Source organism: Neofelis nebulosa, chromosome 10, assembly GCF_028018385.1.
Source record: "Neofelis nebulosa isolate mNeoNeb1 chromosome 10, mNeoNeb1.pri, whole genome shotgun sequence".
NCBI lineage: Eukaryota > Metazoa > Chordata > Mammalia > Carnivora > Felidae > Neofelis > Neofelis nebulosa.
The window spans coordinates 101101625-101128847 of NC_080791.1; the positions used below are offsets into that span (position 1 = coordinate 101101625).

At 37.4% G+C, this 27223-nt stretch overlaps 3 protein-coding genes across 3 annotated transcripts; all 3 read right to left on the bottom strand.

Moving 5' to 3' along the window:
* Nucleotides 1–2290: 2290 nt before the first annotated feature.
* LOC131488814 (olfactory receptor-like protein OLF2) lies at nt 2291–3221 on the bottom strand. The gene is given in 2 exon segments (XM_058690656.1): nt 2291–3047; nt 3049–3221. Coding segments are annotated over 2 exon segments (930 nt in total).
* A 10208-nt stretch (nt 3222–13429) lies between these two features.
* Nucleotides 13430–14365, bottom strand: LOC131488815 (olfactory receptor 5W2-like). The gene has a single exon (XM_058690657.1). The coding sequence runs from the start codon at nt 14360–14362 to the stop codon at nt 13430–13432; it is 933 nt and encodes a 310-aa protein (XP_058546640.1). The 5' UTR covers nt 14363–14365.
* Nucleotides 14366–25052: 10687 nt separating this feature from the next.
* LOC131488816 (olfactory receptor-like protein OLF2) lies at nt 25053–25983 on the bottom strand. Its single transcript, XM_058690658.1, is given in 2 exon segments — nt 25053–25085; nt 25087–25983. Coding segments are annotated over 2 exon segments (930 nt in total).
* Nucleotides 25984–27223: the final 1240 nt, after the last annotated feature.

The following is a 27223-nucleotide window of genomic DNA, read 5'->3' on the forward strand; positions in this document are numbered from 1 at the left end:
AGGCAAGAGCCCTCTGGGTTAATTATTTTCCAAGTAATTTGCATGTCTTTATCCTTCCCTTGAATTTGGCATCCACAACTACTTTATGTGGTTACATATATGATTCAAAAAACGTATTTAAGGCACATACTTGATCTCAGCGATTTTTTCTTTTACTTCCCATGAATAAACATTCAATAACAATTAACTTTTTGGATCTTTTTCATTTTTTCTTTACCCAGATGCTACAGTGGGGCTTGAGGAAAGAGATAAAAATATCCAGTCCTTAAACTCTGGGTATTCATTACCCCACATTGAAGGTAATAATTTAGGAAACAGAGATAGATTCAACAAACTTCCCAGGCTCAGGGTGGTGTGGGACCCAAGCTTAGCGAGTGCTAGAGGGAAGGAAAGCCCCTGGAGGAAGTGACTGAGTTGTGAATGGTAGCACTATAGCCCAGCCATACTGGTTTTCTTTAAATTCCACAGAAATGATGTGGTCCTGTTCCCCTGGGGACCGTCTAGTTGCTGATCTATCTGCATAGAATGCTTTCTCCATCTAGTGCATCTCTCAGCTAATTCCTACTTATCTTTTAGATCCCAGATTGTTCCCATTACCAGGAACTTTTCAACATTCTTCACTATAATTGAACATTGTGCTTTGTTTCTGGTTTTTTTTTTTTATGGCGTAATTACAGTTTATTATAAATAATTTGAATGATCATTTAATTAACATTTGTCACTTCTGATGAGAGAGCCTATATAGGCAGGCTGAGGGCAAAATTGAGCTAACACCCCACCCCTCCCGCCAAGGTGGGATATGTGTGATATTCCACAGGCACTCCTGGCTACTCAAGAACAAAGGAAAGGAAAGAAAACAAATGGTTAACTGAAGGAGATCACAGTCAAGCAGGACATGAGTCTCCATGTCTTGATAGATTACAAGAAAAAGGCAATTTTATTAATAGCCTAATCTCCAGAAACCTGTAGACTCCTTTCCTGGAACCTCAAAATCACACCTCCATAGTGATATGGGGAACAAAGGCAAGAAGGAAATGGCAGGTAAAATTCAATCTCCTTATAAACTGCAGTCCATTGACAACTATTAGAGGCTGGCAGAGTAAAAAGTTTCTCCAGGATCTCCCTACTGTCTTAATGTTAATACTTTGCTGGAGGGAAAAACAACCTAAGCTTGACAACAGCTTGGCCTCCAGTATCCTGTGAGTCTTCTTTAGCAGATGAAATCTTTTTGAAAACTTCCCCTTGACTTCCCCTCCCCCCTCTCCCAACTCCCAAGTATAGAACCAGTCTTTCCACAGGGTCCCAGGCAGCTCTTCCTGCCCATGGTTCCTGTTCCTGTGCTAAAAAAAAAAAAAAAAAAAAAAATCACCTTTTTGTGCAAAGGACATCTTCAAGAAGCCTTTCTTGACCTTCAGCTCTGGACCCCCACCATCACCCCAAAACTTCATCAGTTTCCATTAGATGACAAGATTCATTAACACAAAACTGTTAGATTCACCATAAAATACAAAACACATAGAAGTGCGTTACGTACTTAGAAAACTCTCACTAACATATAGGAAATTAGATTCATGCACAAATGAGAGATTGTAGAAACACAAATTGGGCAAACTAGGAGTCCATAAGTTTTCCATAAATAAGGAATACCAAGTATAAGCTCAAGACATAAAATGAATCATGGAGTACTAAAGAAATGACACACTTGGTTATGGCAGGAACATGGTATAAATACTTGTTGGATCATACCACTTTTTTTTTTAACATTTATTTATTTATTTATTTATTTATTTTTTTCAACGTTTTTTATTTATCCTTGGGACAGAGAGAGACAGAGCATGAATGGGGGAGGGGCAGAGAGAGAGGGAGACACAGAATCGGAAACAGGCTCCAGGCTCCGAGCCATCAGCCCAGAGCCTGACGCGGGGCTCGAACTCACGGACCGCGAGATCGTGACCTGGCTGAAGTCGGACGCTTAACCGACTGCGCCACCCAGGCGCCCCAACATTTATTTATTTTTGAGAGACAGAGAAAGATAGAGCACAAGCATGGCAGGAGCAGAGAGAAAGGGAGACACAGAATCCAAAGTAGGCTCCAGGCTCTGAGCTGTTAGCACAGAGCCCGACGCAGGGCTCGAACTCACAAACTGGGAGATCATGACCTGAGCTGAAGTCAACCGCTTAACCAACTGAGCCACCCAGGCACCCCTAGATCATACCACTTTAATCAAAGCAATTTTGAACTTCACAAATTATAGTGTAAGATCGGGAGAAAAATAGGTACATATAAGTTTTCAATGAAACCACTTTCTATTTTTAAGTTTTTTCCAAGCCTCTTTCACATCTTTGTTCCGCAGGCTATAAATCACAGGGTTTAACATGGGAATCACAAGGGTATAGAACAAGGAGGTCATTTTGTCTTGATCAAGAGAGTAGGAAGAACTCGGGCAGAAATACATAAAGAGCAGGGTTCCCTGGAAAATTGCAACAGCAATTAAGTGGGAGGTGCAGGTGGAGAAAGCTTTGAATCTCCCCTCAGCAGAGCGGATCTTTATCACTGCCAGGATGATATAACAGTAAGACACAAAGAGCCCTGAAAGGGTAATCAGCTCAATGAAGCCAAAAATGGTGAATATCACTAACTCATTAACTTGGGTATCTGAGCAAGATAACAAAAGGAGAGGCGGGACATCACAGAAGTGGTTGATCACATTTGATCCACAGAAACATAACCTGAATGTTAATATTGTATTTGCAGAAGCATCCACAAGCCCTACCATGTAAACCCCAGCCATGAGCAGAAAGCACACTCTGCTGGACATGTTGGCCGTGTAGAGCAAGGGGTTGCTAATGGCCTTGTAGCGATCAAAGGCCATCACCGCCAGCAGTAGGCACTCAGAATCTGCAAACGTGCAGAAGATCCAGAATTGCAGAGCACAGCCATAGAAAGGAATTGACTTTATCTTGGTAATGAGGCCTACCAGCATCCAGGGTCCAATTGCTGTAGAATAACAGAGGTCACTGAAAGAGAGGTGGCTGAGGAAGAAATATTGGTGTGTGAAGCTTAGAATCCATTCTAATTAACATGATCATCCTGAGGTTTGCAATAAGAATGATGAGATAAACAATTAAAAATGTGACAAATGGGGTCACTTTAATTCCAGAGATATTGCTAATTCCCAAGAGAAGGAATTCATTCACAGAAGAGCAATTTTTTCCATCCATTCTTCTTTATTCTTCCAAAATGCTCCCGAAATAATCAAGAAACGGTATATCAAAGTTTTAATTCCTCTTGAAACTCACAAAAATACAATCTATATATGAGAAAGGTTTTGTTTCAGATATTATATTCTTTATCCTCAGAAAATAACCCAGAAACATTTCATTGTTATACTGTTGACAAAATTAACATGTTTGTGATAGAATTTAAAGTTTGATTATCAATTTGCATATCACCCACCAAATATATGACTTGTGTGCACCTTCACTGCTTTATCTCAGCAATCATGAATGAAAACTCATCACAGATCAAACATAATATAAAACTCACACCTAAAGGCAAAGCTGAATTTACAGCTTTATGTCTGAAAAACAAATATCAAATTGAGCCTAAAAGCGATTGCACTTACTGTTCTTCAAAAACCATGATTTGTTCAAGCCTGTGTGTTAAAACTGGATATCATGAACAGGTCTCTTATTTAAACATCATGAATGTAATGCCTGAAGTTCCAAAACCTCCCACAAAAGACCACCAGAGTCGTAAGTCAAAGCCAAGCGGCAAGGGTCGTTTATTGCAGGTTCGAACCTGGTCCTCTGCGCACTCATCGCCGGTGACACAAGAGGCCACGATTAGGGTTGGTATAGCGTTTTTATAGACAGAGACAAATAGCACAGGGGAGGTTTTTACTTGTGGCGGGAGGAAGAAAGGGGGAAGGGGGTAGGTGAGGAATGTGCTAAGCAAGCAGGTTTACAGAAGCGAGAAATGCCGGTTAGTTTGTATACAATCACTCATTCCATTACATATCAGACTACATTTAGGAAGTTTTACAGCCCATTCTACAGTTGGTTACAATCAGGAAAGGTCTCACAATGCTCATAGCAAACAGCAAGCAAAACAGACTTCTCAGCAATTGTATTTCTTATCAAACATCCATAATAAGCAGAAAAGAGAACCTAGCTTTAAACTAAGGCGGGGCTGTCATTTGGATTCAAAGCTGTTCCTTTCAATGAACACGAGTGTCTAGGTGGCTCAGTCAGTTAAGCATCCGACTGTTGATTTTGGCTCAGGTCATGATCTCACAGTTAGTGAGTTTGAGCCCCACATCAGGCTCCGTGCTGACAACATGCAGTCTTCTTGGGGTTCTCTCTCTCCCCTGCTTTCACTGTCCCTATGCTTTCTGAAAATAAATAAATAAACTTAAAAAATTAATAGAAGAAAAAATAAAAGTAATGAACAATACAACATTTTTACTGTTTTGCCACATTATTATTACTTACACTCAGAAATGGTGGTCTGGTACCAAAGCTCATGTAGAGGAAAAATGCTAAAAACAAATGAAAACAGAAATAACATATACATTACATCTCTTTGGATTTAAACTTAACTTTTTCATCAAAAATAGAGCTGAACAAGAAATTATATTTTTCATATATATAGACTTCTGTTTGTTTATATATGTATGTGTGTGCATGCACCTGTCTTTCTATTGATATGTGAGAATTGGAATATAAATGATGGTCTTATTTTGCTTTGGATTGGAGTAAATATGGTATGTGGTTCATATGGGGTTAGATTTATATAAATTAGTATTTGCATTGTGATATTTCAATTATTATTGTTTTTAAAAATTAAAAGAATATCTTAGATTTGCATGTACCCTTTCACACGATTAAAAAAAAATTTTTTCTTCTTTATTTTGGTTTAGGTAAAACTATACATTTACTAATGAAAGTTACTCCAAGGGGAACTGGGGTGGCCCAGTTGGTTAAACGTCCAGCTCTTGATTTCAGCTCAGGTCATGATCTCATCGTTGTGAGATGGAGCCCCTTGTTTGGCTCTGTGCTGACTGTGGGGAGCCTGCTTGGGATTCTCTCTCTCCCTCTCTTTCTGCTCCTCCCCTGCTTGGACTCTCTCTCTCTCTCCCTCTCTCTCAAAATATATAAATAAACTTAAAATAAAATTACTTCTAAACACCCTCTTTTATCAGAAGTACATATTTTTGCCATTAGATTGCAGATTATTACCCAAAGGAAGTAAAAAAAAATATTCACTTACAATGTCCTAAATATTTGATTCCTCATTTTTTCAAATGCAAGGTTTTTATTCTTTACTCTTTAAATTTAGTGACTCAGAAACCTACCTGTGATGAGCAAGTCTTTCTGTGATTGCCCCTGGTAGCTGAACACTAGAGATGGCATTTTATTTTTACTCAGTGTCATTTGGGACTGAAATCTCTCAAGCCTTTGCCCTCACACTTAAACAAACATGTGATTAATTCGATTTCTAATTCTGCACTTTCCCTGGTGAACATAGCCGACAACTTCAGCAAAGACCAAGTCTTTGTACTTGCACCAAATTGTTTGTTGTTAGGAAGGTGAGATGATTTTTGTAGTATGGTTTATTGCTATCTTGAGTTTATAGCGTCTTCTTCCAGACTTCTAAAGAAATTCAAATTTAATTATTTTATCTCAAATATTATTCCTTTTGTTTAATTTATTAAATTAATAAATTTGTTAAATAAAATGATTATTTTATTTGTTAATTTTTTATTATTAATGATGTTTATCCTGGTTCTTTCACTTGGGAAAAAGTCTCTTTCCCCTTCCCACTTAGTAAGTATAAAAATTGGGGCACCTGGATGACTCATTTGGTTGAGCATCTGACTTCAGCTCAGGTGAAGGTTTCATGGTTCTGGGTTCAAGTCCCATATCAGGCTTTGCACTGACAGTGCAGAGCCTGCTTCAGATTCTCTGTCTCCCTCTCCCTGCTCCTCCCCTGCTCACTCTCTCTCTCAAAAATAACTAAACATTAAAAAAAAATTTAAAAAAAGGAAGTATAAAATTCTTCAATGTTTATATTTTCATTAATCATATTCGATGGCATTCTTTCAACCAGATATTACCTACCAGGATTCCAATTATTTTATGACTGTAACATCCACTCCATTCAGCACTTTTTCTTGACTTATTTTTATTTCATTCAGATATTTTATTTCATTCATTCAGATATTTCATTCATATATTTTCATTTCATTCAGTCTTTTACTCCATTGTAAGCTCCTGAGAAATAATAGCTACTCTTGGCTAATTTTTGTATACCCTGCAGCCCTAGTACCAGGACTTCCACAAATAATGCCTAATTTAATATTAGTTGGTATTTTAAGTGATTCGATAAGTGGGTAACAGAAAGAAGAGGAAATATGAGTTTGCAAACTGTTTCAACTAATATAGACCATAGGTGCATGTGTACACAGAAGAGGTTTTAGGGAACACCACAGTTTTATTTGCTTTTTTTTTTTTTTTTTTTTTCAACGTTTTAAATTTATTTTTGGGACAGAGAGAGACAGAGCATGAACGGGGGAGGGGCAGAGAGAGAGGGAGACACAGAATCGGAAACAGGCTCCAGGCTCCGAGCCATCAGCCCAGAGCCTGACGCGGGGCTCGAACTCACGGACCGCGAGATCGTGACCTGGCTGAAGTCGGACGTTTAACCGACTGTGCCACCCAGGCGCCCCCTTTTTTTTTTTTTTTTTTTTCAACGTTTTTAATTTATTTTTGGGACAGAGAGAGACAGAGCATGAACGGTGGAGGGGCAGAGATATTTGCTTTTTTAAACAATTTGGTGTGCTTTGTTGCAATTTTTACAAAGTTAAGAAGTATTAAAGTATAATTTTCTGTCCTTTCCAAATATTGTTAAAATAGCCATCCTACCTAAAATATCCATTTTACCAATCTACATATTTAGTGCAATCCCTATCTAAAGTCCAACAGTGATTATCACATAAGTAGGAAAAAGAATCTTAAAATTTCTATGAAACAAACAAAAAAAAGACCTTAAAAAGCCAAACCAATCTTGAGAAAGCAGAACAAAACTGCAGGCACCACAGTATCTGATTTCATACTGACAATATTAATTCTTCCAATGTATGAGCATGGAATCTCTTTCCAATTGTGTCTTCTTCAATTTCCTTCATCAATATCTTATAGCTTTCAGTGTGAAATTTGTAAAATTTTTTCACCTCCTTGATTAATTTATACCTAAGTATTGTATTCTTTTGTTGTTAAGACATTTTTTTTTTTTAATATTTTTCTGGCTGATCACTGTTAGTGCATAAAAAGAAACTCATTTTTTTGTATATTAGTTTTGTATCCAGCAACTTTACTGATTTTTTTTTTTTATTAATTCTAACTGCTTTTTGGTGGCATCTTTAGGATCTTGTATATATACAATATCATGTCATCTGCAAATAAAGATGGTTGGATTTCTTCCTTTCCAATTTGGATGCTTTTACTCTTTTCTTTCTTAATTGGTGTGGCTAGGATTTTTACTATTGTTTTAAATAAAAGTGGCAAGGGTGGACATCCTTGTCTTGTTCTTCATGTGAGAGGGAAAGTTTCACCTTTGCCCTGTTGAGTATTATATTAGCTGTGGACTTGTTACATATGATCTTTATTTATGTTGAGGTAATTTCACACTCTACCCAGTTTGCAGAGATCTTTATCATAAAAGGATGTTGAATTTTGTCAATTGTTTTCGCTGCAGCTATTGAGATGATCATATGATTTTTATCTTTCGTTTTGTTAATATAGTATAACCCACTGATTGATTTAGGGATGTTGGACCATTCTTGCATCCCTGGACTAAACACACTTGATTATGGTTTATGGTCCTTTTTTATTCACTGTTGAATTTGGTTTGTCAATATTTTGTGGATGATTTTTCATCTATGTCCATCAAGGATGTTGGTCTTTAATTTTCTTATAGTGTTTCTGCCTGGTTCTGGTAGTAGGGTAATGCCGATCTCATAAAATGAGTTTGAAAGTATTGTTTCTTCTAATTATTTGAAGAGTTTGCAAAGAATTATCTATGACATCTTCATAAAATTTTGATAGAATTCACCAATGAAGGGATTTGGTGCTGAATTTTCTTTTTTGAGGAGGTTTTAGAATACTGATTTAACCTCTTTAATAGCAGTTGGTCTGTTCAGATTTTCTATTTCTTCATGATTCAGTCTCAGTCAGTTGTACGTTCTAGAAACTTATTTACCTTTTCTAGGGTGTCCAAATCATTGGCATATAAATGTTCATAGTAGTCTCTTATTGTTCTTTGTAATTGTTTGCTATCAAATGAAATGTATCTTCTCTCAGTTATAATATTATTTATTTGAGTCTTCTCTCTTTTTATCTTGGTGAATCCATCTAAATATTTTTCTATTTTGTTTATCTTTCCAGAAAACCAGATCTTAGTTTGATTGATCTTATTTATTTTCTTTTTAGTCTCTCTTTCACTTATTTAAGCTCTGATTTTTGTTAGTCATTTCCTTCAAATGACTTTAGGCCCAGTTTGTTTCTCTTTTCTAGTTCTTTAAGATATAAATGTAGGCTGTTTATTTAAGATCTTGGTTTTTCTTTAAAAAAATTTTTTTTTTAATTTTTTTTAATGTTTATTTATTTCTGAGACAGAGAGAGAGAGAGAGAGCATGAGGAGAGGAGGGGCAGAGAGAGGGAGACGCAGAATCTGAAGCAGGCTCCAGGCTCTGAGCTGTCAGCAGAGAGCCCTACATGGGGCTCAAACACTTGAGCAGCGAGATCATGACCTGAGCTGAAGTCTGATGCTCAAACGACTGAGCCATCCAGGCACCCCAAGATAGTGTTTTATCACTATAACTTTCCCCTTAGAATTGTTTTTGGTGCATTTTCTTTTGATATGCTGTGTTTCCATTTTTGTCTCAAGAGATTTTTTGAAGTCTTTCTTGGTTTCCTCTTTAACCTATTGTTTTTTTTTCAAGAACATGTTGTTTAATCTCTACATATTTGTAAATTTTCCAGTTCTTGTCTTCTGTTTGATTTCTAGTTTCATACTATTATGGTTGGAAAAGTTACCTGAATTGATTTTAAAATTCTGTGGCATTTCTTTTTTTTTTAATTTTTAAAAAAATATTTATTTTTGAGAAAGAGAGACAAAGTGCACACAGGGGAGGGGCAGAGAAAGGGGGAGACACAGAATCTGAAGCAGACTCCAGGCTCTAAGCTGTCAGCACAGAGCTCAATGTGGAGCTTGAACTCCAAGACCGTGAGATCATAACCTGAGCTGAAGTCGGATGCTTAACTGACTGAGCCATCCAGGTGCCCCTGAAAGGAACAGCTTTGAATCCAAATGACAGCCCTGCCTTAGTTTAAAGCTAGGTTCTCTTTTCTGCTTATTATGGATCTTTGATAAGAAATACAATTGCTGAGAAGTCTGTTTTGCTTGCTGTTTGCTATGAGCATTGTGAGACCTTTCCTGATTGTAACCCACTGTAGAATGGGCTGTAAAACTTCCTAAATGTAGTCTGATATGTAATGGAATGAGTGATTGTATACAAACTAACCGGCATTTCTCGCTTCTGTAAACCTGCTTGCTTAGCACATTCCTCACCTACCCCCTTCCCCCTTTCTTCCTCCCACCACAAGTAAAAACCTCCCCTGTGCTATTTGTCTCTGTCTATAAAAACGCTATACCAACCCTAATCGTGGCCTCTTGTGTCACCGGCGACGAGTGCGCAGAGGACCAGGTTCGAACCTGCAATAAACGACCCTTGCTGCTTGGCTTTGACTTACGACTCTGGTGGTTTTTGTGGGAGGTTTTGGAACTTCAGGCATTACACCCCCAAAATTCTGTGGCATTTCTGAATGGAAACCCTGTTGGCTATTGTAGTCAGATGATCTGGGAAGACATTCTTCAGATGGCAGCTGCAAAAACTGGGGTGCAGACATGTGTACAAATTCCTTCCAGGAAGATACTGGTGACTTGGGGTTGGCAGGAGGGAGAGAGTTGGGGACATGTCCACAGGCTCCTTGGTGTCCAGGGAGGATCCCAGTCAGCCCCTAGAAGCATGCAAAATCAGAAGCCGGACCCTCAGTCTGTTAAATTGTACAAATAAATCTCATTCAGGAAAAGACTGAGGAAAGGTCTTTTCTATTATCTCTGCTCTGAGCCCTGGTGTGATAGCTGCATCTCCTATTTTATTTGCTATAGTCTTATGACTCTTGTGATATAAGACTCATTGACCTCTGGAGCCAGAGGACTTGGAGGCCTGTCCCTCTAGTGGGACTATTAAATGGTGGGACAATTGGGGGGGGGGGGGATATAAACCTTCCATACCTCATGGAGAAGCTGGTAGCCAGGGGTTTCTTCCCAATTGTAAATTTTATGGCAAAGTTTTGTCTTAGCTTTTTCTGTGATTCAGTGTGGTTATTTTTCTCATTTGCTCAATGTATAACAGTTGCTCAGATAGTTTCTTGATTTCTTTCAGAGGGAATTGTAGCATCTGTAGCTGTTAATTTGGGGAGGAGGGAAATTTAAGGCCTCTTATATTATCATCTTTAAAGACTTCCCCTTAACTCAAAAAAAGCTACATTTGGACAATAATATTTTCTTTAAAAACTTTTTAAGTTTATTTATTTATTTCAAGAGAGACAGAGAGAGTGAGTGGGGGAGGGACAGAGAGAGAGGGAGAGAGAATCCCAAGCAGTTTCTTCCCTGTCAACGTGCAGCTCAATGAGCTGCTTGAATTAGCGAACCACAAGATCATGACCTTCCCCAAAAGCAAGAGTCAGACGCTTAACTCACTGAGCCACCCAGATGCCTCCAGACAATAATATTTTCCATCAGTTATTGGGTATATGTGAGAAGGACGTGATAGAGGTTACAGAGGAAAGGAATGATGAAGGTTGAAGTAAGCTAGAGTACATAAAGTATTCTGATGTGATACTCCTTTTTCATGTAAAATAAATAAGATAGAAGAGTCATTGTAGGCCATCCACCGACAAATCTAAAAATGTTCCCCATGATGTGTTATTAAACCCCTCATATTCCAGGAAAATAAGTCCATGTTTAGTTAAATTAGTCAATTCTATATTTGGAATCCCATTCATAGGACTCAAAATTTCCTTCTCTTTAAATTTTTCTTCCCTCTAGGTCAAACCAGATCTGATAAAACTGCTATATGTAGGTCAAATCTGTCTTTGGATGTAATGTATAGCTGTTGAAAGGGAGAGAGACTAGTTGCCTAGAAGACATATGTACATTCCCTGAATTACCAGCAATCTACTTATACCCCATTCATTTTTGGACAGGGTATTTCAGACAGTGTTTTCTACCATGCTGCTGCTTATCAGTAACAATATTGACATAGTGTGTGTTAATTGAGAAGATATCATTCAGGTAGAAACACTTAACTCCTTTTATTAAAAACAGAAAATGTTCCATGCATTTTTTTCCACCGTGATACTGTGTGACAGGTAAGGGGTCCCACAGATGCCCCTATGAAAACAAGAAAATCTTAGGTTTACATCTTTTCTGAAATGTTTTCACACAAAGGCATTTCTAAATAGCAAATGGAAAATCTAAGGCATTCAGTGACTTTCAATTTCTATGATTGCAATTGGTAAGAGTATCCTTGAATCTTTAAAAATTTTTTTTTTAATTTAATTTTTTTTTTAATTTCTTAAATTTTTTTTTTTTAGAAAGAGAGAGAGTGCTAGGGGGGGGAAAGCGGAGAGGGAGAGAGGGAGAGAATCTTAAGCAAGCTCCACATTCAGTGGAACCCAATGCAGGCTCTTGGAATCATGACATGAGCCAAAGTCAAGAGTCAGACGCTCAACCAACTGAGCCACGCAGACACCCCTGTCCTTGAGTCTTAAATAGTCTCTCAAATATATGCCATACCCATGTTGTCTCAACAAGCTAACTCACTGCTTTAGCCATCAGAAAGTTGAGCACAGACAGATGAAATTGATAGATACCAAGCATATACATGGGAAAATATTCTTTGCTTCTAATGTAATTAGTATGTAGCTCTTTATAGATCCATTACCTTAGTATCCACAACCATTTTATACACTTTTTGGAGAGTTACAAAATATATATATTCAAATCACTTATCATACCCTCAGTTAATTGTGTTACCAATGTCTAATAAGCTCTTAAAAATGTTATCTAATATTTCATTGGGTATATGTTTGTTTTGCCATTTCTTGTCTCCGGCACCACGAAGACACTTTGGATAACAGGGATGGAATGCTCAATCCTTGAACAAAGAACACTTACCATCTTATTTTGGAGGCAATAAGGCAAGCAATATTAAAAAAAAAATGCTTAAAGGAGATCATTGTCTATGAATTATAAAAAGGGACATTTATTTATTTATTTATTTATTTATTTATTTTTGGGACAGAGAGAGACAGAGCATGAACGGGGGAGGTGCAGAGAGAGGGAGACACAGAATTGGAAACAGGCTCCAGGCTCCGAGCCATCAGCCCAGAGCCTGACGCGGGGCTCGAACTCACTGACCGCAAGATCGTGACCTGGCTGAAGTCGGACGCTTAACCGACTGCGCCACCCAGGCGCCCCTAAAAAGGGACATTTAACCAGAGCAGAGAAGGAGGAAGATAGGAAGGAAATCTTCCTTTGGAAGTTATGGAAGACTTGTGGATAATTTCAATACAATGATGTAATTTACCAAGGAACTTTACACTTCTCTTTATAACCTTTGCATGTTGGACTATTTAAATCCCAAAATGGTATAGAACCTCAGGACCTCTGTAATGTTAGACCCTTTGCCTGGAATCTTTTATTTTCCCCAGCTTGATTTTTTTAATTAGACCTGAGACTAAACATCATCATAGAAGGAAACCTTTCTTCTACACACTAGCTTTTGACATTTTTTTTCTAGATTTTTAACTGCCAACTCTTTTACTTCATGAATGTTTTAAGACTTATTTGGGTGCTCAGTTAATGTTTGTTCATTCCTCTAGATTATAGGATTCATAATCCTATAATTTGGAACCTACTGTATTTATCATGAAATTCAAAATATTAACATGTATGAAAAGTACTTAGTGAACACTCAATAATAAATCCAAGTATACTTGTAATTAAACTTACATGAAAAGCAAACAAATAAATATATGGAAAATTAGAAGAGTCAGAATGTTTTGCACAAATGAGTTTCTTAAATAAATTGAAGACCACAGTGACACATGACAGGTTTGAGGAAATACAGTGTCTTGTTATGGTTGAGTTTTAATGCAGATACTCATTTCTTTAAGTATTTGAGAAAATACCATAATAATAAATACCGTAATAATAAATAAATCATATCATATAATTTTATGAAAACAACAATCACGATATGTGTGTGGGTGTATGCACATATACAGACTATAAATACTTAAAACTGTAATTTGTTTTTCAATTTTTCTAAGGCCCTTTTTACATCCTTGTTCCGTAGGCTATAAATCAGTGGGTTTAACATGGGAATCACAAGGGTGTAAAACAAGGAAGTCATTTTGTCTTGATCAAGAGAGTAGGAAGAAATCGGCCGGAAATACATGAAGATCATGGTCCCCTGGAAAATTGCAACAGTAGTTATGTGGGAGGTGCAGGTGGAGAAAGCTTTGAACCTCCCCTCAGCAGAGTGGATCTTCAGGACAGATAGGATTATATAACAATAAGAGACAAGGACTACTGAAATGGTGCTCAGTTCAATGAAGCCAAAAATGGTGAATATTGCTAATTCGTTGAGTTGTGTGTCTGCGCAAGAGAGCAATAGGAGAGGGGGTACATCACAGAAGAAGTGATTAATCTCCTTTGATCCACAGAAACATAACCGGAATGTTAGTGTTGTGTGTATCAAAGCATCTGCCGTTGCCAGCACGTAAACCCCGGCCATGAGCAGGAAGCACACTCTGCTGGACATGTTGACCGTGTAGAGCAAGGGGTTGCTAATGGCCTTGTACCGATCAAAGGCCATCACCGCCAGCAGTAGGCACTCGGAATCTACAAACGTACAGAAGACCAAGAATTGCAGAGCACAACCAACGAAAGGGATTGATGTGTTTTTGGCTAGAAGGTCTACCAACATTTTGGGCCCAACTGCTGTGGAATAACAAAGGTCACAGAAAGAGAGGTGGCTAAGGAAAAAGTACATTGGTGTGTTCAGCTGAGAATTCATTCTAATTAGAATAATCATTCCGAGGTTTGCCAGGAGATTAGTGAGATAAATAAGCAGGATGGTGGTGAATAGAGTCACTTTGATCTCAGAGTTGTCCGTAATTCCCAAGAGAAAGAATTCAGTCAAGGAGGAACAGTTTTCTTTGTCCATTATTCTTCGTGCTTGTTCTAAACTGCTTTCCAAAATGGTCAAGCAAATTATAGATCAGGCTTTGGCTTTTCTGGGTACCCAAAACACCATAAGACAAAACGTGATTTTATGTTGTCTTCTTTATCCTCAGAAAAGAGTCCGGTGAGTGTCCCTATTAAAGAAGACTTGCTGTGTTATAAAAAACTAAAAATTTTGGGGATAGAAAGGTGATAAACTTGAATTCTAAATACATGTCATTCTTGAGATATGTTACTTGCCTTGGCTTCTGTTGTCCAATGTCAAGTAGCAGATCCAAATGAACTGTGAGTTCTCTCTAGAGCCAAAATCATATAAAAGGAACTACAAAGTTTTTAGAAAGTGTCAGAAGATACTGGATAATATGAGTTGGACGAAAAGAAACAAAAGTATAAGTTGCTTTCTTGAGGAAAGGTAATTGATTTTATCACTCACCGTGATAGCGCATATAACAAATGAAAATTAGTATGGGTTAGATTTTGGTGTATGCTGACTTTAGTGTTTACTGAAATATGAACATGTTTTATACAACTATTCTATCACTCTTCCTCACTGGTTTGACACAGCGCTGAGAATCCATTTGTATGATTGACTTTTGCTGTAGGACAAATACCTTGAAAGACAAAGAGAGGTGATAAAACGAAGTGGAAACAACAGACTATCATGTGCAAATTTGCAGATCTTTGAATTTTCAGTTGTCTTTTCCATTAAAATAAAAAAGGCGAAGAAAAACAAATGTTTCTGAGATACACAGTCTTCAGTCTTGAATTTATATACACACATTATGTGTGTGTGTATCTGTTGAGAACTTAAATGGTAATGTGAGTGGTGGTCTCGTTTGTATTTTTCTAGACTTAAATGCTGTGGCATGTGGTCTATATGGGCTTGGATTTGTATATATTAGTGTTCATAATGTGTTATCTCTATTATTTTTGATAAAACTAGAGCAAATGTGCCACTTAAATGTACAGTATCACTTACACAGAGATAGAAAGTGATGGTATACTTATTGACCTAGAAGAAAATATAAATAGGGAAAAGCTTTACCACCCTTATACAAATGACAAATGAGGCCAAATCCACATAGGTCTAATAAAGAAATATCATTGTTTAGATGTTAGGTTGCAGAATTTATTTAACTGACTTAAGCAGATATAAAATGATTCATTTATAAATTCCTTAATACTTGATTCCTAATTTTTCAAAAAAAAAAAGTAAGGTGTTTTCCAGTCTGTATATATTTTTTAAAAATTTGGTTATTTAGAAACCTACCTGAAATGAGCGTCTTTCTGTTCTTATTTCTGGTACATGAACAATAAATAGATGGCATTTTATTTCTACCTTGTGACTGTTGGGGCTTTAATCTCTAAAGACTCTGCCTTTGCTCTTCTGGGTTATGTGAGTGTGACTAATTAGGCTTCTGCTTCTGTATTTCCTTCCTCCCCCCCCCCCCCCCCTTCCCACCAATGAATGCTGCATCAAAGGCTGAACTTTCAATTCTTCACTCCTTAACAAATTGATCAATGATGCCAGAAGTTTACCAGAATTTATTCTAGGTCTATGCTTATGGTTACTATGAATCTACACCCTCCTTCAGTGAAACTGATGTCCAATTAAATTCAAATAGATTTTCCACTTAATATTATTTTCAGTTCCTTTTCATTGTTCGCTCTGTTTTCTTCCATTTCTGAAACATCCCCTTTACCTTCCATTTAGAAACATAATCTTGTATATTGTTTTTTTCATTAGTCATTGTTTGGTTCCTTTCTCATAAGTACATGCCAACAACTCCCATTTCAGTGATTTTTTGACTATGTACAGGTGGAAAATCTTTCTCTTCTAGGTTCTTTCAGTGGTCTAATAATTAAATTGACATAAGACAGGTTAGCAGAAGAAAAACACACTTAACTGCCTGCATATGGAAGCCCCATAAAAAAATATGACACTCAAAGAAGTGACCAAATCAAGCAGCTTTTATACCTTTTAGACAAGGAAGTGGTAAATTCGTGAAGAATTGACAAGACAAAGAGGTTTGACCTTGGGGTAGTAAATTAGTGTGGAATTAACAAGGTTTTTTTTTTTGTTTGTTTTGTTTTTGTTTTTTGTATAGCCTTTATGGCCCTAAATTCCCTCTCTCTGATGATAAGGATGCTACTTTATCTCCTTTTACAGGGAGTGTACTTTTCCCTTGGTGGATTAACTTCCTGCTTTCAGAGCCGGATTCTTCCCTATTTCAACTGTATAACATCTACTACACCTAGTACATTCTTTATCAAGTTATGTGCTTTATCTATTTATACATACATCTTTTCACATTCCTACAACCTTTAGCATAGGATATGCATGAGTAATGAACCAGTAAATGTGGGGTATTGAATATTTTCCTGTTGTTAGGCTGGTGGACGTTCAACAAAGAGGAGTAATAAACAACCTTTATATGTACATAACTCACTTGTACAAGGATGATTTTTTTATTTAAAAAATGTGTTGGGATAATGCTTTTGAAACAAAGCCAACTTCTGTTTATTGAAAAACAAGTTTTGTGTGCCATTATTCATGGCAGTACTTTGAGAATTGAGAGAAACGGAGATGAGAAATTTGTGCCTACCCAAATCCCACTGGTGCAGATACAAATGAAATGCTCCACCTTCCTGTATCTTGGTCAACCATGTTGGTCCCTGAATGTTCTTTGGACTTCTTCGCTGGGACAGGGAGTTAAAACCTGTGTTCCCATTATTCTGCCCTATAAAACATCTCAACTCTCTCTTCTAGAAATGTACTTTTTTTAGCACTCAATTTGTAATGGAAAAGGTATGGAGATCTTACCAAATTATTTGTGGTTTTCATATATTATTTAGCTTATCCATATATATCATCGTATATTTCTAGCATTATCTTGTGTTTCCTGAGCTGTCTTTAACAACCTCATTATACTTATACTGAAAGTGGGATCCAGAAATAATCAGTAACGTTCTGGAATTTCATAAACATTATATTTTTAAGACTCAAAGAACTTGCCCTTAATAGTTTTTCGACTACAGGGTAATGAACTTCAAGGCATTATGCTAAGTGAGATGAGCCAGACAGAAAAAGACAGACACTGTATGGTATGATTTATGAGTCTAATCTAAAAAAGCCAAACTCACAGAGACTTGTAGAGTGTAGAATGATATTTACCAGGGGCAATGGGGGTGTGGGAATTGGGAGATATTGGTCAAAGAGTACAGACATGAAATTATAAGATGAAGACATTCTGAAGATCTAATGAACAACATTGTGATTATAGTTACAATATTGTATTAGATACTTCAAAGTTGCTATGAGAGTAGATTTTAAATATTCTCACTACAAAAAAAATAATTACATGATAGGATGCAGGTGTTATTAATGCTATGGTGGTAATAACTCCAATATATAAATGTGTCAAATAAACACTGCATTTCACAAATCTAAGGAGCCAAGAAAATAAATAAAATGATTCTCCTGAGGTTGTGCAAACAGGCAATCTTGGGGAACACTCTGTATTGGCCCTGTCCTGAGTGACATTTTATAATAGATGAGTTATTGCAGGATGCTGGTCAGTACAGATGCTTATGTGTTGTTAAAGTCTACTTTTGGTTATAACTTAAATAATGTATTCTTGCTCTATGTTTTGCCTTATTGCAGTTAATTTATTTCTTTAAAAAAATCCAGTGAATGCCAAATCTGTGTGTTCAATTAATAATTGGTGTTACCAGAGAAGTTTTTTTTTTTTTTTTTTTTTTTTTTTTTTTCCAAACTCATTTTCTCATCAGATGCTTCTCTGTCTCCAGGGAAAACAAATTTCTTCAGGTTGCACTCAGTGTAGATAGAACCTAAATTTACCTTCTTCAACTTGACTGCCCCTGTGGACCAGTTAGTCTAACTTCTTTCCAAAGTTTTCCATTAAAATCTGAGCCTTAGTGATTATATGATTATTACAAACTGGATGATTACCATCCTAAAGGGATTTGTTTTTAATTGAAGTTGGCTTTCTCACATTATGAAAAATTGGCAGTTGGAATTTAGGACATGAGACACAAGCAAGTGGGAAAAAAAATCTGTGTCTACATGACTTCCCTGATGCCACTGAGCTTCTATATGTAATCCTATAAAGGCAGCTGTCTACTTAAAAAGTCCTGTCTTTAGAAAGTAGTTGTATGGCCCTGGGGGCCTGGGAGGCTCAGTTGGTTAAGTGTGCGACTTCAGCTCACGTCATGATCTCACGGTTCCTGGTCTTGAGCCCTGTTTTGGGCTCTGCAATGGCAATATGGAGCCTGCTTGGGATTCTTATTCTCTCTCTCTCTCTCTCTCTCTCTCTCTCTCTCTCTCAAAATAAGTAAATAAATGTAAATGAGATAAGATAAGATAAGATAAGATAAGATAAGATAAAAAAGAAAATAGTTGAATGGCCCTGAGTCATGGGTCACTATGAAAAAGTTTTATGCATGATAATGGCAGCAGGGAAAACCAGGTTCACTAAGTCCCTTTGTTGCTTTAAACAGGATTCGGAGTGCTTATGGATTGAATAAGACATCTTTGCTTTTTTTCAACAACAAAAGATATAATTATTTACTGAAATATCTTCTGAGAGTTTTTCCATTCGTTTTTAAAAATAGACCAGATTTATTGTGTATAAAGCATTTCTAGGGATAAAACTTTATAATAACATTCTGCAATTTCTTACAATCTAAAGGTGAATAGGCCTTGCTTTTGGACAGTCTTTTTTTTTTTTTTGTAAATTTTTTTAATGTTTATTTATTTTTGAGAGAGAGAAAGTAGGAGAGGAGCAGAGAGAAGGAGACACAGAATTGGAAGCAGGCTCCAGGCTCTGACCTGAGCTGTCAGTGCAGAGTCCTACGCAGGGCTCGAACTCACAGAGTGTGAGATCATGACCTGAGCTGAAGTCAGATGCTTAACAGACGGAGCCACCCAGGCACCCCTGGAAAGTCTTTTTGATGTGGAATATACATATGGAGAATGCTTAAATAATAAACATACTTTAGATGAATTAAAACAACAACAACAACAACAACAAACACCTGTACAACCAGGACCCAGACCAAGAATGGGAACAAAACCAGAATCAACAAAGACTTCTACATGCTCCCTCCTAAGTTTTTATTCACTTAGCCCAAGGAGTAAATATTTTCTTGACTTTTATCACGATATATCAGGTTAGTATATTTTTGAATCACACTTATGCCGATGCTTACAATATGTGTTGCTTCATTGAACAACATACTTGGGCAATCCATTCATGATATTTCCTCAGTTGCGGTACATTTATTCCCATTATTGAATAGTATTCTTTGTACAAAAATACCATTATTTATCTACTTTAATGTTGATAGGCAATTGAGTTGTTTTCTTTTTACCAATACACAAAATGGTTTTTGAACATTTTTGTACTCCCTTTGGGACATACATAAGACCAGGCATATAAGACCAGGATTTGGAAATGTGTGCACACACATCTGTATAAAATTTAGACTTAATAAATATCATCATATGGTTTTCTAAAGAAGCATGCCAATCCATATTTCCACTATCACACTTTCAGTGTGTGAGTCGTCTGGCTGTTCCACATCCTCACCAACACTTAATGTTGTCTGTCATTTTAATATTAGCCATTAGGTAGAAAATGTGGTTTCCTGATGACTAATAAAGTTGGGTATCTGCTATTATTAAGTGTCTCTTAAAGTCAAAATGCCAGAACAGAAGGAAAGTTAAATGAGTCCAGCTTAATGGTACTGGGGTTTCTGTAACTCATGCTATCTGTCCTTATTACCACCCTTATTTTGGGCCAAATTGACCTAGTGATGTAATGTAGTCCTTTGGTATGAATATATTGCCACCCATCTGTTATTCTTTTTTTTAATCTTCCCACAGATAGAAGTAGGCTTGTGCATTATTCATTGATAGAATCAAATCAATATAGATGGAGAATGTGGCACCTGGAACACACAATAAAGATTATCCAGTTGAAACTCCTCTTTTGACAGGGTGGTGCTGAGATCTGACGAGGAAATGTGATTTGTTAAAGGTCACAATTATAGTGAGTTGGGAATAGAGTCAGACCCAACGTTGTTGCTGCTTCTCCGGTTCATAGCCTTTTTCTAGGGAGGATATCAAACTAGGTTATATTCGCTGCCTCTAAAGGCACTTAGCAAAGTAGTGAGAAGCAGTACAGCATTTAGCAAATTTTGCTAAGCTTTTCACAATATAGAAATAATTGCTTGTGTAATTACACATACACATTAATCTGCTTATGTTTAAAGATGCCAGTGCCTGTGCAGAAATAAGGAACTGAGATGAAGGAAGGGACATGTGTTATTGGCTCATCACATGCAGACATTGATAATGTCTTACTGGGACAGTTACATTTCCTGCCAACAGGTGGCGGGTATGCTCTGAGAAGTATGTGGGTTACAGATATAGATGGTAAAGGAAATGGTGAGGAATGGATTGCAGAAGTTAACATAAAATATTTTGATGCTAACGTTCCCTGATTTTCTGTGGACAATCAAGACAGAAATCTTTGGCAGCCCCTTAGCCCTCATTCACTCTTGAATTCCCCAGTTACACGTCTCCCACTCTCACAGATTTAGGCACAGGGATTTTGCAAATTTTATAGATCAGTTGATTCTATTTTTAGACACTCGTTCATTGAGCTTACAGTGCCTCATTTAATGGACTTAACGTTTGCTTCTTTTTTTAATGTTTATTTTATTTTTGAGAAAGAGAGTATACACAGGGAAGCGGCAGAGAGAGAGGGACACAGAGGATCTGAACGGGGCTCTGCACCGACAGCAGAGAACCCGATGAGGGGCTCAAACTCACAAACTGTGAGATAAGGACCTGAGCCAAAATCAGATTCTTACCCGACTGAGCCACTCAGGTGCCCTACATCTCCTTCTTTTTAGTTCACACATCAGACTTAGATTGGCTTATAGGAGCCAATATGTAGATCAAATCCGAGCTTAAATACATTACAGTTTCCTATGAAGGGGCAATGTGTTGGTAGATGGCATCTTTGTGCTTCTAAGATTGACACCCATCTGTGTCTGGGCTTTGTTCTGATTAAATTACACCCCTAACATGCTGTACTTCATGAAAGAACCTAACTGATAGGTAAAATGTCTGAATAGCATTGCCTAATTGAGGAGAGATTTTGACTAAAGGAAGCATCCCCCCCTTGTTTTATTTCGTTATGTATTTTTCTACCTTTATACCTTCCTGTACCATGTCTCAGAATGTCAGAAAGAATATCACCCTGGACAAAAGAGGAGCCTCATTGTCCTACTTGGTTTTTACTGGAAATCTGAAGTGTTTTCACCAAAGCCATCTACAATGGCACCTAGGTAGTCCTAGCCATTGAGTGACTTTTAGTTTATGTAATTGTAGCAGACATTTAAGAGTTAAGAGTGCCCTGATTCTCGTCTGGTCCTTCAAGGGCATGCCCTTGTCCCTGCTTACTGAACGTGATACTTCAGTGATTTTGGTACAGGCAGGTCACAGCCAGAACCAGAAGGGAGTCCCGGGAGATCAGCTAAGAGGTTCCTTGGCTTTACACAGAAAAGCAATCAAACCTGAGCCAGCAGGAAATGAAAGCAGAGTTTATTGAAGATATATATAGATACCGATGGAGCACCCAGGGCACTTGGAAAGGAAAAGAGGGAGTCTCATCTTCGCTTGGGGTCTGGGGTTTTTATTGGCAGTTGTGGTCTGCTGCACGTGTCTTCTCAGGCATCCAGAAGCTGGTAAGAACAAGAATAGGGTCAGGGTTTTTTTCAGAAATCACTCATTCCCTGAAACCAGGCGTCTTGGTCTCAAGAGAACTCCAGTGACCTGGAGTAGGCATATGATGGCCCTGCTCAGTCTTTCCTTAGATGTAATCTACTATGCTGGAAGCCTCCAAAGATATCATTATATCTTTGTCCCTTACAAGGAGGACATATGTTATTTACATTACAAGGCATGCGTAGATGGGGTGGGGTACAGGTGCTCGCAAGAATGGAAGCTGGAAAAGAAGCAGCTTTTTCTCTCACGGGGTCCCTTCCAATTCCCTGTCTCAATGGGATCATGCACAAACTGGAGCAGAACCAAATTAAGTTGTCAAATACCTTGTGAACGCCCAGATGAGAGTTCTTTGGCTTAATTATTTTCCCAAGTAACTTATATGCCTTTAAGCTTCCCTTACGTTTAGCATCCACAACTACTTTACGTGTTTACGTATATGATACAAAAACGTACTTAAGGCACATACTTGACCTCAGCGATTTTTTCTTTTACTTCCCATGAATAAACATTCAATAACAATTAACTTTTTGGATCTTTTTTCATTTTTTCTTTACCCAGATGCTATAGCGGGGCTTGAGTAAAGAGATGAAAATACCCAGTCCTTAAAGTCTGAGTATTCTTTACCCCACCTTGAAGGTAACGATTTAGGAAACAGAGTAGATTCAACAAAGTTCCCAGGCTCAGGGTGGTGTGGGACCCAAGCTTAGCGAGTGCTAGAGGGAAGGAAAGCCCCTGGAGGAAGTGACTGAGTGGTGAATGGTAGCACTGCAGCCCAGCCTTACTGGTTTTCTTTAAATTCCACAGAAATGACGTGTTCCTGTCCCCCTGGGGACCCTCTAGTTGCTGATCTATCTGCATAGAATGCTTTCTCCATCTAGTGCATCTCTCAGCTAATTCCTACTTATCTTTTAGATCCCAGACTAATTGTCTGAATTTGCAAGAATTACTTTTCAACTTCTGTTTCGCTTTGGGAAGCAAATTAATGCTCAGAGACTGGTTTGTCTTTGCCAGCAATGTATTTAACGCAGGTTCACAGTGGGAGCTTTACTAGGCAATAGCATACACAATAATGTCTCCAAATAAGCCAATAAAGGATAATATACTCCAGTGAATGATAGATTAGTCACACTAGTGCTCCAGGCAGGGAGAGATGAAAGGAATGGAGTTCAAATTTAGTCGAAGTGCACCTTTAGGGGAGCTGGTGCTCAGGAGAGACGGTTCAGCCAATCCTGAGCTGACATCCGGTTGCCAGTGCAAAAGTAACAGTCCCCTGTTGCTAGAGCACGTTGCTAGGGAATGACAGAATCACTCATCATGAGCATCATGGGCAGGATGATCTTCTGCACAGGCTGCTGCTACCTGGCTATTGGCTTTTGCCACCGCCAGTGGAAGAGTCACCTTTACCAGGCAGGAGCTTATTGACCCGAGGTCATTGGAGAGATATTATTTTAATTAAATTTAATTAAAAAAAAATTTACTATTGAATATAGTTGATGTGCAATGTTATATCAGGCTCAGGTGTGCAGCATAGTCACGTGACTACTCTGTGCATTACTCAGTGCTCGCACTAAGTGTAGTCATCATCTGTTGCCGATACTGTTACTACAATATGAATGGCTATATCACCTACGCTGTATTTTTTCCTCCCTGTGACTTATTTATAACTGCAAGTGTGTACCTCTTAATCCCCTTCACCGATTTTGCACACCTCCCCTGCCCCCACTTCCCCTCTAGCAAACAACAAAACTCTGCATTTATGAGTTTCTTGTCTGCCTTTTGATTGCCTGTTTATTCACTTGTTTTTTGAGATTCCATATATACATGAAATCATATGGTATTTGTCTTTCCTTGTCTGAGTGACCTCACTTAGCATAACGGCCTCTATGTCTGTCCATGTTACTGCAGGTGGCAAGATCTCATTCTAGTTTACAGCTGAATAATATTTCATTGTATATATACACCACACCTTCTTTATCCGTTCATTTATTAATGGACACCGGCTTGCTTTCATGCCTTGGTTATTGTAAATAATGCTGCAATACACATAGAGATATATATTATAGCCTTGCTCAGACAGAACCCTCTTAGGTGGTCCTCACAAGAATCAATATTTAGAGTCTAAGTACTCCTTTGCCATAGTTGATTCTTCATGTGTGTTTATTCATAAGCTCCCAGTGGGGCCCTTCATCAGTTGAGCTACTGAGTTATTATCAGTAAAAACATATGAGATAACAAAATCCTGGAAAACCTATTTCATCCTTATATCCTTATATCCTTTTGATATCCTTATATCAAAACAACTTTACTCTCAAAAACAATTTTATTTTGTCATAAACAAGTGGATTTGAAGTCATCTCAAACAACAATTTCCTTCACTGTATTTGAAAAATGTACTTTGGTTTTATAGTGTTTAGCATTTCTTTCTTTCTTTTTTTTTACATTATGGGTAATTATAGTTTTATAAATAATCTGAGTGTTAATTAAAATTGTAACTTCCATTAGGCAATGAGATTTATTAGTAAATAAACTGCTGGATTCACCATGAAATTCAAAGCACATAAAGGTACTTAGAAAATACTCAATAGCATTTAGAAAATTAAATTCATACACAAATGAAAAACTGAAGACAAAAATTTGGCAAACTTGGAATCTGAAAATTTCACACAAATAAGGAGTACCGACATAAATTCAATGTATAAAATGAAACCTGGAGTATTTAGGGAATGACACATTTTGGCATGGCTGGTACATGTTATAAATACTTATTGAATCACACGCTTATAGCCAAAACAATTCTGATTTCCATGATTTATAGTGTAAGATTGTGAGAAAAAAAATGCATACATATAAGTTTTCAATGAAACCACCGTCTATTTTTAATTTTTTTTCAGAGCTTTGTTCACATCTTTGTTCCGGAGGCTGTAAATCATAGGATTTAACATGGGAATCACAAGGGTATAAAATAAGGAGGTCATTTTGTCTTGATCAGAGTAGGAAGAGTAGGAAGAACTTGGCCGGAAATACATAAAGAGCAGGGTCCCCTGGAAAATTGCAACAGCAGTTAAGTGGGAGGCACAGGTGGAGAAAGCTTTGAACCTCCCCTCAGCAGAGCGGATCTTTATCACTGCCAGGATGATCTAAAAGTAAGACTCAAAGAGCCCTGAAAGGGTAATCAGCTCAATGAAGCCCAAAATGGTGAATATCACTAACTCATTAACTTGTGTATCTGAGCAAGATAACAAAAGGAGAGGTGGGACATCACAGAAGAAGTCGTTGATCACATTTGACTCACAGAAACATAAGTGAAATATTAATATTGTATTTACAGAAGCATCCACAATTCCCATCATGTAAACCCCAGCCATGAGCAGAAAGCACACTCTGCTGGACGTGTTGGTCGTGTAGAGCAAGGGGTTGCTAATGACCTTGTAGGGATCAAAGGCCATCACTGCCAACCGTAGACACTCAGAATCTACAAAGGTGCAGAAGATCCAGAATTGCAGAACACAGCCATAGAAGGGAATTGACTTGTTCTTTGCAGTGAGGCCTACCAGCATCTGGGGTCCAATTGCTGTAGAATAACAGAAGGAGAGGTGGCTGAGGAAGAAATACACTGGTGTGTGAAGCTGGGAATCCATTCTGATTAAAATGATCATCCCAAGGACTGCAACCAGAATGATGAGATAAGCAACTAGAAATGTGATAAATAGGGTCACTTTAATTCCAGGGTTATTGCTAATTCCCAGGAGAAGGAATTCATTCACAGAAGAGCAATTTTTTTCCATCCATTCTTCTTTATTCTTCCAAAATGCTACCTTCCAAAATGCTACAGAAATGATCAAGAAATGGTAGAACAAAGTTTTAACTCTCAGTTTTAACACTCAGAAAAATAAACACTCAAAAAAAAAGTTTTAACACTCAGAAAAATACCATCTGTAAATCACAAAGGATTTATTTCAACACATTATGTTCTTTATGGTCTTAATCTTGAGACAGTAGTCCCGACAAGTTTCATGGTTATGTTGCTGGCAGAAGTTAAAGTGTTTGGGTATAGAATTTAGAGAAAGTTTGATTGTAAATTTAGGTATCGTCCATAAGATATATGATTTATGTGCACTTTCGTTGCTTTATATCAGTAGTCAGTCATTACAGATCAAATATAATACACAAGTAACACTTCAATTAAAAACAAAGTTGGAATATGAATTCTTGTGTTTTAAAAATAAATATCTCATTGGGGTGCCTGGGTGGCTCAGTCGGTTAAGTGCCTGACTTTGGCTCAGGTCATGGTCTCAAAGTTTGTGAGTTTGAGTCTCACATCGGGCTTTGTGTTGACAGCTCAGAGCCTGGATTCTGCTTTGGATTCTGTGTCTCCCTCTTTTTTCTGCCCTTCCCCTGATCACACTCTGTCTCTCAAAAATAAAATATATATATATATATAATATATATATATTATATATATATATATATATATTTTAAAAAAATTTAAAAACCCCAAATACCTAATTGACCATAAAATGATTACATTTATTGAATTATCTAAGAATCATAATTTGTTTGGGACATCTAGGTGGCTAAGTGGGTTGAGCATAGGACTCTTGATTTTTGGCTCAGGTCATGATCTCATGGTCTTGAGATTGAGCACAGAGTTGGGCTCTATAGGGAGAGAGTGGAGATTGCTTGGGTTTCTCTCTTTCACTCTCTCTCTCTCTGCCCCTCCCCCACTCATGAGCCTGTGTGCACTCTCTGTCTCTCAAAATAAATAATAAACATTTAGAAAAAAGAAACCATGATTTATTTAAGACTTGTTAAGTGTGAAACAATGAACATATCTCTGATTTAAGAATAATGAACAATATGTTTGTGACTATTTCCACCCACATTGTTTTTAGTATTTACTGAGACATTAGATATATCTTAATAAACCTTTCTCTAGTTATATATTACTACTTTGCCACGTTTATGTTACTTACATGCAAGAGTGGTCTCATGCCAAAAGACATTTATCTTGACCAGTAAAAAAAG

What these genes read in the sequence shown, in the direction of transcription:
- LOC131488815 (XM_058690657.1), bottom strand. Translation starts at nt 14,362, where the DNA reads ATGGACAAAGAAAACTGTTCCTCCTTGACTGAATTCTTTCTCTTGGGA.